The following is a 16,102-nucleotide window of genomic DNA, read 5'->3' as shown; positions in this document are numbered from 1 at the left end:
TATGTAAAGTTGTAGTGAAACAGTGAAGCTTTAGATGCTAAACCCTTTCAAAATAGGCTGATTCCTATAGTCCTACTGAGTCCCCGGCCGTGCACATGTGTATTCACACGTAAAATGCACTTCTCCTTTCCCCATTCACTTTATGCCTCATAGAACCATATTAAAATTACAAGAGCCAAGCTTACCAGACATTCTGGCATAGTGTGGCTTGTTGGAGTAATATTTTCCAGAAACACATGGCAGCTCTAACAGAATCTTTTCCTTCTGGATTGTAGATATAAATGAATGTGAAAGCAACCCATGTGTCAATGGGGCCTGCAGGAACAACCTTGGATCTTTCAATTGTGAATGTTCTCCTGGCAGCAAACTCAGCTCTACAGGATTGATCTGTATTGGTAAGATTCATACATGGTGCTGATGTTTCAGTTTCACTACAAAGATAAGCAGAGACCTCAGGACTTCTGTGGATAAAAACAGAACACGATCACAGGAAGCTAATAATTAGGAGTTACTTCAGTTGTTTTCTCTTGTTATCAAGATGGGAGTACAACATGATAGCATAAACTGGACAGGCTCTTATATTTTGTTAGATTCTGGGAAGCGTTCCTTTTTTATAAGTATATATATTATGCTATACATTATAAGCATTTCCATACCACACACATATTTATATTCATTCCCCAGGAATGCCTTAGGCATCAATACAATCAAATCCTTACTGCATACATTTTATAAACAACCTTCAATGGTAAACAGAAATGTGATCGCATTTGGACTCAGTTAACAAGAATTTGAAGAGTTTAAACTTTAAACAAATAGAAAGAATTTATTGTTTTTTTTCATTTCTCCCATCAATCATAAATTTATGAGCTCCAAGGAAGAGAAGATAACTGTTTTCTTGCTTTGGGAAATCTCTAAGAGAGAAAGATTCCAAAACTTCCAAGACATCTTTCAATGTATCTCAAAACATATAAGGTCAGTTTTTGACGACAGGAGATATATAAAATGAAATAGTCTGATCTATCACTATAAGCAACCGTTTAGCATATGTAAGGGAAAAACCGATCCCAGTCATTCTTTCCTGCTTCTAGTGTCTATGGCTACACTGGCTAAGTATACATACTTCATATTATTACCTAGTATCCACCTTTAAAGGGAACTAAATATATATTTCCAAGTAGTTAGGGAGATGTTTCAGTTTTACATAGTGCCAAATAAATTGGCTGTTTTTGTTTGTTATTTATTCAATATCAATTTTCAATTTAGTATTTTCCAAAGACAATAGTATTTTCAGTATTATGTCTGATGCTAGCAATATTTAGCTGGATGCTTAGAGTACCTGTTTGTCACAGGAGGAGAACTGACCAAGTCCAAAGTTTCAATGAAAACCTTCCCTTTGGAAATGCCAACTCTTCATCTCCCAGTGAGGTACAGCTAGTGAAATTTGAGCCTTGCTCAGCTCTCCATACTAGGAAATAGACTGCCATCTGCCTAGGGCATTACTTTTTTTTCTCACAGAATTCCTGGTTTGGGGGGAGGACGTGTGGGTTGGATCTGGTAAGGCAGAAATATTTTTGCTAAGCCACAGTTTCCAACTGAGATAGACTCGTTTTATTATGCGAAGGAAATGAACTCAGCATTAGTCAATTAATGTCTCAGAAAACTAACTCTGTATGCCACTTGGGCATCAAAGATATCTTAGTTTTTGCTTTGTCATAAACATGTCTATGATTTTGGCCTTTACCATTATAGTTATTAATGAAAAGGAACAAAGACTTTCTATTTCCAAGTCATTATGTTGGACACCTAAACACCGCCATATTTTTCTCAGCCAACGTGTTACGTGTTTTCATTCATTGTGATCATATTTGAATATCCCAGCCTAAAGCTGCTCAGAAAGAAATTTACTTAATATTTTAAAATTTTAGACATCATTTTTTCTTCTTTTTTTATTAAAAACAGAATTCTAGTTTTAAAAAGGGAGTTAATAGTAAAATATACTTAGGAAATATTATGAATGTACTTTTTAATAGGACTGTCAAATGGCTTTAATCAGTAATTAGCCTGCAAGCTGTTCTTGGTAGGGGCCAAATCTCTAAATTTAGAACTGGATAAAAATTCCCTGATATAATTAAAACTTTAAAATTGTCAGAATGTACATGAATTAGTTAGATACAAAGAATATTTAGGGATTTAGAAGATATTATGCAAACTTCCTAAGTATAAACCAATCTTGAACTGTTCTAGAAACTACTTGAAGAGACTGCTGTATGCTGGTTGAAATGATTAAATATAATAGAACAATAAATTTGGTTAATCTTTCCTGCATTACACTGCTCACATCTGATAGCTCTGCATAATCTAGTCCAATCTCCCTCATCTTTGGCTTGGATCTGCATTCTGGGCATGGACATGACAGGCGCAATGCTCCTCATCTTAGCCTATTAGCAGCGTTTAGCACCGTTCATCACTCATCCCTTCTCAAGAATTTTTTCATTTATGGCCTCCTCTTCTTTTCCTTTTACTTTTCTGGCCTGTTTTCTCAGTTTCCTTTGTTAAATCTTTCATATTCTCCTGTTTTCCAATTTGAAATGTCTCACAGGTCAGTCCTTGGACCTCTTTGCTTCTCTGTCTTACACTCATGCTTAGATGGCCTCTACATTGACTCACATTTCTCTCTCCATCCTTAATCTGTCTGCTAATTTCAGACTTGTATTTCTAATTATCTGCACAGTGTCTCCATTTGGGTGTCTAGTTGACATTTCAGACTTAGCAAATTTCTATCTTTCAGCTTAAATCTGTGTCTCCTAGAATCATTTCTGTCTTGTCAAATGGTAACTCCATTCTTGTAATTGCCAGCCTCTAAAATCCTGGAGTCATCCTTGATGCCTTTCTCTCAAACTGCACATTTAATCCATCAGTAAATCCTATTGATTGTACTTAAAGTTTATCCATATTTCAACCACTTCTCACCACCAAGATCAACAACCCCCAGTCCAAGCCACCATTATTTCTCTTCTTGATTTTTACTGTAGCCTCTAGCTTATCTGCTTTCCCTGCTTTATTTTTTTCAGAGATCTTAACCAACCTCTGACTATATAACTACGTCTATATTGTGACTCTGTGTGTGTGTGTGTATGTGTGTGTGTGTGTGTGTGTGTGTAGGTATATAGGTACACACACAAAAGAAAAAACAGTCAGGAGATAGAGATGGATTGTATATGTGTATGTATGGATGGATTTGGGGACTTTTCAGTGTTGATACAATACCAGCCTACAGAAGCAGAGTAAAGCCTCTGAAATCATACAACGCAGGTTTGAATCTTGATGCTGACCCTCTCTCCTAGCTGGGTGACCTTACTTGGGTAAATTAGTTGACCCCTGTGCCTCAGTTTTCTCATCTGAAAGTTGTTCACACCTTATAGGGTTGTTTTAATGGGTAAATAAACTAATACATAGAAAGCTTTTAACAGTGCTTGTTGCTACCTCAATAAATATTAGCAAATATTATTACAATATATCTTACTTAAAATGACTACAGCCAAGGTGATAAATCAGTAATTAACCCAGTCCTTAAAAGACCATTTCAATACACAGTAGCCTTACACAAGCATCTCAGTTTCCTCTGTGCTATGGAATGTACAGGTTTAAGCCTCTAAAAAACCTGTAATTTGAGACCTGATACAAATGCATTTGAGCAAATCTTTTTCATTTGCATACAGTTTTTATCCAAACTGAATCTCAAAACAGAAAAAAGCAAACGGACCGCCTATTTCTTCCCCACAGCCTTGCCCCATAACTTTTTGTATTCCGTCAAGGACAGAATTGTTTGTTTTGTTTTATCCTCTGACCGAGAGGGCTTGGGTTGTAGATAATGTCCTCTTACCCACTACCTTGTTCCATAGGGAATCAGATTACAACGTCTCCCTTCATGGGCCTGCCAGTTTCACTGCAATTCCCTTTCTGTGTTTCTGGTTGTTTTTTCGTTTTTTTTTTGCGGTACGCGGGCCTCTCACTGTTGTGGCCTCTCCCGTTGCGGAGCACAGGCTCTGGACACGCAGGCTCAGCGGCCATGGCTCACGGGCCCAGCCGCTCCGTGGCATGTGGGATCTTCCCGGACCGAGACATGAACCCACCGTGTCCCCTGCATTGGCAGGCGGACTCTCAACCACTGCACCACCAGGGAAGCCCTGTATTTTTTTTTATTGTTGATTTTAGCAGTATAACTTTATTTGACCTTATTATTAGATGAGTTTTAAAGTAAATACTGTAGTTTACATTTAGGTCTGTGATGCATTTTGAGTTAATTTTTGTGAAGGGTGTAATGTCTATGTTTATATTAATTTATTATGACCTTAAGTTTGCTAATGACTTGGATACAACACCAAGAGCATGAGTCATGAAAGAAGTAATTAATAAATCAGGCTTCATTAAAATTAAAAACTTCTGCTCTGCAAAAGATATGGTCAAGAGAATAAGAAGCCAAGCCACAAACTGGAAGAAAATATTTGCAAAAGACATATCCGATAAAAAGACTGTTATCTGAAATATAAAGAGCTCTTAAAACTCAACAATAAGAAAACTAACAACCTAATTAGAAAATAAGCTAAAGATCTTAACAGATACTTCACCAAAGAAGATATACAGATGGCAAATAAGCATATGAAAAAATGCCCACATAATATTTCATTAGCGAAATGCAAGTTAAAACAATGAGACACCACTGCACACCTACTAGAATGGTGAAAATCCAAAACACTGAGAACACCAAATGCTGACAAGGATGTAGAACAACAATAACTTATTCATTGTTGGTGGGAATGCAAAATGGTACAGCCACATTGGAGACAGTTTGGATGTTTCTTATAAAACTAAACATACTCTTACCATACACCCCAGCAATTGCACTCATTCGTATTTATTCAAATGACCTGAAATTTATGTCCACCCAAAAACCTGTACACGATATTCATAGCAGTATAGAGTCATTGACTGTAAAAAATGTACCACTCTGATGTGGGATATTGATAGTGGGGAAGGCTGTGTGTGTGAGGGGGCAGGGAGTATATGGGAACTCTGTACTTTATGCTCAGTTTTGCTGTGAACCTAAGACTGCTCTAAAAATTAAAGTCTATTTTAAAAAATGAAAAAAAAAATACTGTAGGAATAGCCTTTTTCTTTATTGTTTTCCAAGACTGTGACCACACTACGCTATTAAGCTTTATTAAATTGTTTTACATATCATCTGCAGAGGGATCACCTCAGGAGCTTGTCAAATGCAGACTCCTGGGCCACACACCTGGAAACTTGTGAGTCTGCATTTTAACAAGAAGCTTGGTAATGTTATGCACAGTAAACTGAGAGCCACAGTACTGCAAGGAAAACTTCACATATGATTTATTTTACCCAGTTAATATTTGCCATGTCAACTTTGGATTCCTTTTCTCTGCTTCAAAATTGGCTTTTTAATGGGCATTTAAGGAAGAACTTAAATCTGATGTAGAAACATAGTATAAAAAGTTAGGAGTAGTTGCCTCTGGATGGTTAGATTACAGGTGATTTTTATATTTTCTCTGCTATTTCTTCAAGTAGTTTATCATAAACGTGTTACGTTTTGAACTAGAGATAAGGCTATACATATGTATTATAGAAAGATGCCTGAAAGAAAATACATCAAATATTAGCCTTGGTGTGTCTTAATGGTGGTTTTATGAGTGATGTTTATTTTTTTTATCTTTAAGATTTCTTTTATTCAAATTATTCATCAAATAATTATCTTCGGTTGGAGAGACACTGGCTTCTCTCCAACAGAACGGAAATTGTGTGTGGTTTATTTGGTGGGGAATTAGGAGAGAAGGAGATTATTTGGAGAATGTTATTTGATAAAATCTTAAATATCAAAGTATCTGCCATAAAGAATAAGTCTTATGAATATTTTTCATACAAGTAATGATCTTATAACAGTAATGCCCTGTATTTGCAAATCCCAGTACGAAATCGTGGGCAGTAGCAGCTGCTCCTGGAATACCCATAGATATAATTGTATTAATTATCATATCGTGTGAAATATATACAGTACCATATTTAATTTTCATGTATGTAATATGCTATATTTAAATGCATGTACGTGTAAATGTCTATAAAAAAGTTTTTTAAATAAGGTTTTGTTTTTTAATACTATTAAATAATGCCTTTGGTGTATAGAACTGAGTTCTGTTTTCTTCAGAGATGAGAGCTCCCCACTATTTCCTATTCCTTTTCAGACAGCCTGAAAGGGACGTGTTGGCTCAACATCCAGGACAACCGCTGTGAGGTGAACATTAACGGAGCCACTCTGAAATCCGAATGCTGCGCCACCCTCGGGGCTGCCTGGGGGAGCCCCTGTGAGCGATGTGAACTAGGTAGGAGCCTGGCCAGCGGGCTTCTGGGCTTCGCATCGGAAAGCTTCTTCCTCAATAGGCATCTCTTTCTCTGTATATTTCCACCATGAGGCAGACCATAAGATCATTACCCTCCCCAACATGTTGTCTTTTCTGGTAAAATGTATTCACTTCTTGAAATATGTATTTGGTTTATCCTTTTACTATAAGCAGACCTTCTGAATAGTTTGGATAAGGAAGGGAATCAACTAGAATTTAGCTACTGGGTGACTATCAGTATCCTCCAATATTCTTATTTGCATGTGTCCCGGTAGAGCATGATGTCTCTTTTCTCTAAATCTTTTGTTTACTTGTGATTTGGTTGACAGTGTGAAAGCAAAAGGAAATTGTAGGAAAAATTATGAGAATCTCAATATGGGTCAACACCAATGGAGTTACCACAGCATGTCATGTGCTCCACTGAATTGAACAGAGGGCAGCTGGAGTCCTTTGCCTCTAAAGCCCAGATTGTGGTTTTTATTTAGTTCAATTTAGATTCCATTATACTGTTTCTTGAGCTTAAGACAGTTGTGTTTTTTGTAATGAATTAAAAATGTGTCCTTTGTTCTCACAGATACAGCTTGCCCAAGAGGGTTTGCCAGGATTAAAGGTGTTACTTGTGAAGGTGGGTGCATTCTTGAATGACATTGTTAAGTCTTTAGAGCAGTATTTAAAATTAACATTCACTGGGGCTTCCCTGGTGGCACAGAGGTTGAGAATCTTCCTGCTAATGCAGGGGACACGGGTTCGAGCCCTGGTCTGGGAAGATCGTACATGCCGCGGAGTGACTAGGCCCGTGAGCCACAACTGCTGAGCCTGCGCGTCTGGAGCCTGTGCTCCGCAACAAGAGAGGCCGCGATAGTGAGAGGCCCGCACACCGCGATGAAGAGTGGCCCCCGCTTGCCACAACTAGAGAAAGCCCTCGCACAGAAACAAAGACCCAACACAGCCAAAAAAATAAATAAATAAACAAATGTGGGGTTTAAAAAAAAAAAAGAATTTAAAATTAATAAAAAAAAATTAACATTCACTCTCACACTTTGGAGATATTTATCACTTTCAAAAACCTTGGAATTTCAATAAAAATACTAGATGTAGTCAACAAATGTTTTAGAATAATATTCTTAGGAAACAGCTTAGAATTTCCCATTTCTCCTCTTTATGCTGTTGGATGAATTTTTGTGAGGACATCACTAGCCTTTAAGGCACAGAACAGCTGGCAAAGGTGTATGTCTGGGATGTGTTTTATGGACGGGCAAGACTGTGGTAGTTTTCACAGCTGGTACCCAGGAAACCCGGTGGCTTCGTTGTGGAATATTTCTGCTTAACTCAAGTAATAATCCACATTGTATTGCAGAATGAATATGCTATACAGGAAGTAAGACTACACCTGCTTTTTCTACTTGTAACATCTTTTTCTCTCTGCTTGCTTCATTTCCCTGCAGACGTTAATGAGTGTGAGGTGTTTCCTGGCGTTTGCCCAAATGGACGCTGTGTTAACAGCAAAGGATCTTTTCATTGTGAGTGCCCTGAAGGCCTTACGTTGGATGGAACTGGCCGTGTGTGTTTGGGTAAGTCCATGCTGTCTTGTGTTTTATGCATGAAACCAAGCATGAATTTTCTTATTTTTTTGGAGAGTGGCCTGACCAAAACTATTTGGTCTATAGCTGGAAAACTTGCTTTAAGTGAGATATTTGGGGGAAACTCACCAGAGGATATTTTTCAAGTGAATGAATTTAAATGAAATGGTTTCTGTATAATACAGAAAGTTAGTATACTCTCAAATTTATCTCAAAAATTCATCTTCCCCGACTGAAACTCTGTACCTATTAAACACTAACACCCCATTTATCCCTCTCCCAGCCCCTGGCATCCATGCTTCTACTTTCTGTCTCTATGAATTTGACTACTCTAAGTGCCTCATAGGAAAGGAATCATACGATATTTGTCCTCCTGTGACTGGCTTGTTTCATTTAGTGTGGTGTCTTAAAGGTTCATCCATGTTGTAGCATGTATCAGTATTTCTCTCCTTCCTCAGGCTGAGTGGTGTTCCATTGTATATATGTACCACATTTTATTTGTCTACTCATCTGTCGATGGATGCTTGGGTTTCAGCTGTTGTGAATAATGCTTCTATGAGCGTGGGCCGTACAAATATATTTTTGAGTCCCAACTTTCACACACACACACAAATTATAAGTTCTTTAATCAGATATTTTAGACTGTTTAGTCTTTCACACTGAGTCAGTGGAAGAAGAGAACTATGTATATTTTGAACATAGAAAAAAATGGGAGACTCGCGTTTGAAGTTTAACATTTACCAGCCCATTGCAGCTATGCTCCTTGACAAGACAGGGGGGAAAGTCATGGCAAAGTTTGGATGTGGCTTCTGTGTGAAAACATTGACTGATCCTACCTCTTCCTTTACCAACTTCAGAATTTAAATTTTCTTAATGCTTTATTTTCTAAAGATTTTAAATAAGGAAGCTCTTTCTGTCAGCATTGTATTATAGAAATGCCTAGCTGACTTTATTTTTTATCAGCATTATTCTTGACTAAACTTAAGTTTCATGATTGAAAGAGAAACTTCTATTGATTCTGTGTTGTCTCCGAACAATTTTTTATTTACTTAAAGGATTTTTTCCCAATATCTTATGAAACAGTAAGTTTTTAGTTTGTAAAATAACTTTACATAGGCTTGTATTTGAAATTTAAGCTTGTAGACAAAGTGTGAGCAATGGTAGTATTATATTCCAAGATCTTCAAGGTATTTAAATAGGTATTCTAAAATTATATATTAACTAAGTATTCAAAAAATTATATATTAAAAATTATTCCAAAACTCTATAATAAATATTTTTAAACTATTCTATTCAAAGATCTTTAAAGTATTTTAAAAACAGGGATTTTTAAAATTAGTAGTAGGAAAAAAGTTTGCAACAGCATACAGTTTAGTTATTATAATTAACACAAATTTTATTTTAAACTAAGTTTTGACAGCATATTTAAATTTGGATACAAAGTATGACTGTAAAATCATTTGGAAAAAAAATCATATGGAATTGTTTAGAAATTATAATATCCAAAGTCCAATTATAAAGAAAACTTCTTTTTGGAGTTTTATTCTTAAATTATCTCCAAAGTTTAGAAAAATGTAAAGTATCTTTTGAAGATGACAAAGTATCAGTATGGTCCAATAACTAATGAAATCAAATTGCCTTCAGTAACTAAATGATGCTATATATGAATTTATATCATTGATTTTAAATTATCACTCAGCAAAATAAATTCTCAGTAATATCACTCAAAATCATGCCTTTGTAATATTCTAAGAGGATATATCGGATTCTTCATCCTTGTACTTCTGTTAAATGCTTCTTTTTTTAACATCTTTATCGTTAAATGCTTTTTGTCACTACTTAGATTTTGCTACAATAACTTACCGTGGCTGTGAATGTGAGAAGGTTTCAAGAGATTGGCATATGAAAATGGAAAATATTCTGAGAACAAAAGAGATAAACTGCTCTGATAGAAGTTGATCTAAATCAAACTCAGATGCTTGCAGGGGCCAAGAAGTTAACATAAATGAGTGAGGTGGTAATAAGGAGTAGTGAAGACTGCAACAAACTGTAAAGCACATGTACTATCCAAAGGTTTCCAAAATTAATATTAAAATCAAAACATTCACAGGCCATATGTTGACAGTGTTTTGATTCCTGATGTAAATATTGATATGAAACTCAGTAGTAAAGGCACAGGATTACTCTACCAGGCTCTTATAACTTTTAACATATGTGATTCAAATGCTTTTTTCCCCCCACTAATCACAGAATTGCTCATATTTCAGTGGCCCTAAAATATGCTAAAGTTATTTGTTCTTTCTGATGTCAGTGATACAAAAAAAGGATCATAGCTGATGATAAGAAGGAATCTTATCCCAAGGGAACCTTTTCTTCCTGAAGGTGTCAGGTGAGAATTAGGTGACACTGAAGGAGAACCCACCTGTTCTCTCTTTAAATGACTGTCATTATGGTATCCATTTCAGGAGGTCAGGGACTCTGTCTCCTGCTCATTAGTGTGTCTCCAGGGCCTGGCCTCATCCCAGGGCCTAAGCAGGTATTTGGTATGTGAATGTTCAGTGCATCTTACAGCTTAATCTCAAACTGTGGTTCCCTCTCCCTGTAGATATCCGCATGGAGCAGTGTTACTTGAAGTGGGATGAGGATGAATGCGTCCGTCCTGTTCCTGGGAAGTTCCGCATGGATGCCTGCTGCTGTGCAGTCGGGGCGGCTTGGGGCACTGAGTGTGAGGAGTGCCCCAAACCTGGCACCACGGAGTACGAGACCCTGTGCCCCCGGGGGCCTGGCTTTGCTAACAGAGGGGACGTTCTTACTGGGAGGCCATTTTACAAAGGTAACCGTCAGCAGCGCATTTGGTCTCTCTGCACTAAAGCTCACCTTCCGCATTCTCTGAAGATTGATTTTGCCTTAAACATTTGATTTCCCACTTTATTTTCTTTGTTAAACAAAACATGCAACCAGCCTTATGGCCCAGGAGTATAAATCACCTGTACAAGTTGGTGTTGAAGTGAAGATACTAAAAAAGACAGCTAATCTCACTTTTCTTACAGCCTTCTACTGTACTGCTGCTTTCCTCAGCACAGCCTGATGAGATGCAGCCCTGATGTTGCAAAAAGTTCTCTATCTCCCCTAAACTTTACAAAACAAATAGAAATAAAAGGATCAGAACTGTTCAGTAAAAATACAGAATCTTTTTCACAGTTGGCACTTCCTGTGTGGCATCAATGTAATCATTGAAAAATTTGATATCCCCCATTTTTACTTGAGTACATTCTTTTCCATCATGTTAGATTTTTAACTTAAAATGATGGACCTACCCTTTTATTTTTTAACATCTTTATTGGAGTATAATTGCTTGACAATGGTGTGTTAGTTTCTGCTGTATAACAAAGTGAATCAGCTATACGTATACATATATCCCCATATCCCCTCCCTCTTGAGCCTCCCTCCCACCCTCCCTATCCCAGCCCTCTAGGTGGTCACAAAGCACCGAGCTGGTCTCCCTGTGCTATGCAGCTGCTTCCCACTAGCTATCTGTTTTACATTTGGTAGTGTATATATGTCCATGCCATGCTCTCACTTCATCCCAGCTTAAGGATAAGCTGGACCTACTCTTTTATATCAACTGGCTCTACATTCCAGCTCTGTTCTGCCTGTAGATATCAATGAATGCAAAACATTCCCTGGGATGTGCACGTATGGAAAGTGCAGGAATACAATTGGAAGTTTCAAGTGCCGTTGCAATAGTGGCTTTGCTTTAGACTTGGAGGAAAGAAACTGCACAGGTGAGACTATTCTTCTGTTGTACTGGGTAAACCTTGGCTCTCTTTCTTTTGCTATTGGGAAGTACTGCCTTTAAAAGCCCATCTTCTCACTAGGAACATGTACATTGTTCTTTTTATTTCCTTTTCCTGATGCCTAAACCACTTCTCCAGCAAACTTGTGAGAGAGCTGCAAAAGAGCATGAAAATAATATCTGTGCTACCTACAAGAACAGTATAACAATAGGATTTTCAGAATATATGAGTACTAAAGAATATAGCCATTAAATCAACACTTGTATAAACTTGACATTCTGTTACAAATTTTAAGGTTTGTAATAGAGAAGTTGTAACTTATTTTCCTCATCTGTGGGCAGTTTTCTTAATATTATGCTTCAGTCACAATCCATATCCATACCCTTATCCTTCTCTCTAAGAAAATACACAAAATTCCAAGTTTTTCTATTAGGTAATATAACAAATTATTCCAAACACTTGAAGTATGTCTCCAAGGTCTTGTTTTCAGAACTCTCGTTTTACATATTCTCTTTGGAATTTTCCCTTTTCTCCTGCCCCCACTACGCGTTCCTGATCTCCATTGAAGTGTCTCTCTTGACTTCTTCCTAGCTTCGTACTCCATAGGATCCTAGTGATTCACTCCTGGCCCTCCCCAGCCTAGACTATCCCCTGAGCATTTCACAACTATCCATCTGGTCGTGTGGAGTTCTGCCGTCTTGTCTTTCTGCCGTGCCTTCCATGCCGATCCCCGACTCCTAACCCCCTCACCACTGTTTTCTCCATTCGGGGCTGCTGAACTTGGTGGGGAGAGCCTGAGAAAAGGTGACCGAGGTCCCTGCATTTGCCCCCAACCAGGCCTTTGCTGCTGCTGAGCGATACTTGTATTCACCTCTTTACGTCCCTTAATAAATTTCTCTTAGCGGCACTTCTAAACCTCTTCTGGCTTACACACCCTCTCGTATCGCTATTCATTCCTTTTCTTCTTTATTGAAGTCAAACCTGATTGCCAGGACCCTTCTCACACACCCTCTTCTCTGGTATAAAATGTCCTTTTCCAGCCCTACTCTCTCCTCCATTTCCAGAGAAGGAAATGTGATGTTCTTCTGCAATTTTCCAGCGAAACTCTCTGCTTTCACTCTCCTTCCCTCTTTCTTCTCCAGGCCCTTCTTAGCGGAGTTCACTCCTCTCTCTCTGGCATCTCCCCCTCTTTACTGGTTTCTTTCCCTAGACCTGTAAACAAGTGCAGAGCGTCTCCTCAGCCCTCCTTTTCCCTCAAGCTACCATGCTCTTTTCCTACTTTCACCTCTCATTCCTCTCTTTTAAGTAACCATTTGCTTTGTAGCCCCTGAATGCTGACCTCCCTCCTTCAGGCACATATATATATACTCTTAAAAAACACCTTTGCCAAGTTCAAAAAAATCTTTCTCTCAGTGCATATTCTCCTTGACCTCTGGCCAACCCCCTCCTTGATTTTCTTCTCTCTTAGCTTCCATGGTATTTCCCGTCTGAGTTGTCCTATCATGACTATGATGTTCCATCTCTAATCTTCCCAGATTCTTCTTGTCTTTGGCATTTTCCATCCCTTGGGCATTTTCCAAAATGCTCTGCTTTCTCAACATTCTGCCTCTCAGAATTGCATCTACCATCACGCCTTTTTGGATAGCCTCTGTTGAGCTGACTCCTAGGTGCCATCTATAGCTCTCTAGTCCTCCTGAGTTCCACTCCTGCATTTCTAACTCCCATCTGGACAGTTACTCTTTGTTTTCGTCTCCCTTTGTCCCACCCCCCTTCCTCTGCCTAGGGACTTCCTTGGATATATTAATAGTATCATTTCACTCAGGATTGAAGCCTCAGACTTAATTTTGACACCTCCCTCTCCCAATAGAAAAGTGAAAAAGTTATGTATATTCTTCCATCAAAATGGTTATTTCAAGTACTTGTACTATTTCTTCTACACTATTGCTGCTGTAGGTTCAGCTCCTCAGGAAACAGATTGAGCAGAGATTAGCAGGCACGAAGGTTATTAAGGATTGGTCTTGGGAGGGGGGGAAAGGAAGCAGAAGTGGGCTGTGATGCAATCCCAATGTGGTCCTCAGCCCACCTGCCCCGGGAGCTCTGCATCTGGGAAGCACATCACAGTTGTCTTGATTAGGGCGGAGGGGCTAGGTGTTTATGTACCTGCATGATGAATCTTTGCATACATCTGCCCCAAGAAGGGGTGTGACTGTGAGGAAGGTCCGCTTAGCTGAGGTGCTTCCTGAAGACAGTTCTCACCTCAGGACTTTCTGCCAGCCGCAGTCCCGACAGCTGAGGGCAAGGACGCGTGAGTCCTTCCTTCTTGAAGGGGGACCTGGGCAGCACATCGCAGTCTCTACTACACTGCAGATTCCTCCAGCGTCTCCCACCCCAGTAAGTTTCCAATTAGATCCTTCATTTTCACAACCACCAGGTTTTTCATCCTAAAGCAGGGCTTGGATTGTATAACTTCCCTCAAAACAACTTCTATTGACTTAGATGATCCTAGACGTAGATAAAGAAGGTTTTCCAGTTCTGACTGCCCTGTTTTTGGTGTGAAATTAGCCAAGTCACTTAATGGCTCTGAAACTCAACTCGTTTATACTGTATAAGAGAAGTTTGTTGAGAGCACTGCGGTGTTGTGGGATGCAATGTGAAAGGACAGTGGGACACGGTTGACTGCCCTTCTTCACAGCATGTAAGGCCCATCTTCTGCTCCCCACGCTGGCGCCCTCAGTAACCGTACCTATCTTACCTGTACTTGCACCCATTATCAGCCTCTCTATGACTTGATGTTCTTTGAAATGCATTAGTTTTCTTCATCTGTGCATTTTATCTCTTGCCCTTCTATTTATTCTACATCTTTAAAGTTAGAATTTCTATGCCATCTTCCAGGATCAGTTCAAAAGCCACTTCCTCCAAAATGCTAATTCTTAACAGCGAATAGCTTTCATATATACTGCCCTCTTTATGAGACAAGAACTGTTCTCAGCACTTCAGAAACATTGGTTCACTTACTCCTATGAGGCAGGTGCTACTACATGCCCCATTTTACAGATAAAGAAACTAAGGCACAGAGAAATTAAGTGACTTTCCCAAGCCCCTACACCCAGAAGATGACAGAAGTGGGATTTGTGCCCAGTCATCTGGTTCCAGAGTTCATAATCTACACTATGCAGCTCCCACCACATCACATCAGCCAAAATCTGTCCCTCCTCTGCCATTGAACTTATTCTGTGTTCTTCATATGGCTCTCATCACCAGTTCCTAGATACTGATAGATAAAAATTAAGAGAATTAGTGTGCATATTATTACCTGCTTAATTGAATCAATCAATTTTGTTAAGACTTTTGTTTAAAAGAAAGTACCTGCATTTTTTCAGTATGTCCTGCAATTGGGAAAAATCAATAGAAAGAAAACAAAAGCTGGGAGAAAGCAGGGGCTGAGACTACCCTCCCTACCCCCCGCAAGAGAATGTGTGCAAATTAGCCATTTATAAATCCTGTGATAGAAAAACTTAAAAATTTAAATTCACGAGAATAAACAGATGCTGGCAAAAACATTTTTCCCACTCTGACAAAAATATTTAAGCAAGTCATGTTTTCTTAATCTTATTTTACAGACATACTGCTCTATTGAAAATCTTGATTTCAGGAATGGGAGATTTCTCAGAGAATCCTATTTTTGAGAGTCTAAGTGCTGCTATTAAAGATTCTTATTTACTGTAGTATGTAAAAATTGACAAATGCAAAAGCCCATCATTATCGTTTGTTTTTAATTTTAAAATTAAATCAGTAGGCTCTTCCGTCTGAATATGACGCAGAAACACAGTTGGGGCATATTCCACGGCCCTGCCATATAGGCGCGTTCTCCGGCTCAGGGTTCAGTGGTCGCATCTGCCTCTGAGGCTGTCTCTGTGGCCGGCTAGCCACCCCTGCTCAGAGGCAGCAGCCCTCTCACGCCCGCACCAGGGGCGGACATGGGCTAATGCAGCAGAACCAGCGTGGGCTTTGCGTTTTGCATGGGACTCCATCCATATGGCCACTGCTTCCTCGTTTGCCACCTGCCTTGGTCGGCTCATATCCCAGTTGCTTGGTTCATCCTTCTGTTATCATTTCTAAGCCACAAAGAGAAATCCACAATTCCAGAATTCTTAAGGACAAAAAGGGCCCCCCTGCCCATTGGCTGTGACAGTTTTGGCAGTTGGGGAAAGGAATATGCCTGCAGCCCTGTCCCCCTCGAGGTGACCTCCTGAAAATGCATCCTTCTACGGCTCGCCCCTGCTTCCTCCAGCACTTTTGCTCGGAA

The 16,102-nt window shown here is 39.0% G+C and overlaps 1 protein-coding gene across 1 annotated transcript in view; it reads left to right on the top strand.

Annotated features, from left to right (window-relative positions):
* FBN2 (fibrillin 2) overlaps nucleotides 1-16,102 on the top strand; it is a gene marked incomplete at both ends in the record, with an annotated part of 231,114 nt that overhangs the window by 150,776 nt on the left and 64,236 nt on the right. Inside the window, 6 exons of the mRNA XM_082652282.1 lie at nucleotides 276-395; nucleotides 6,264-6,401; nucleotides 6,994-7,044; nucleotides 7,865-7,990; nucleotides 10,605-10,832; nucleotides 11,659-11,784. Coding sequence (XP_082508408.1) covers nucleotides 276-395; nucleotides 6,264-6,401; nucleotides 6,994-7,044; nucleotides 7,865-7,990; nucleotides 10,605-10,832; nucleotides 11,659-11,784 — 789 coding nt within the window. The remainder of the gene's footprint in view (nucleotides 1-275; nucleotides 396-6,263; nucleotides 6,402-6,993; nucleotides 7,045-7,864; nucleotides 7,991-10,604; nucleotides 10,833-11,658; nucleotides 11,785-16,102) is intronic.

Source organism: Grampus griseus (genome assembly GCF_964374135.1).
Source record: "Grampus griseus genome assembly, chromosome: 3".
In the NCBI taxonomy this organism is placed as follows: domain Eukaryota; kingdom Metazoa; phylum Chordata; class Mammalia; order Artiodactyla; family Delphinidae; genus Grampus; species Grampus griseus.
Note: the sequence above shows the minus strand (reverse complement) of the source record. Positions and strands in the feature narration are given on the sequence as shown.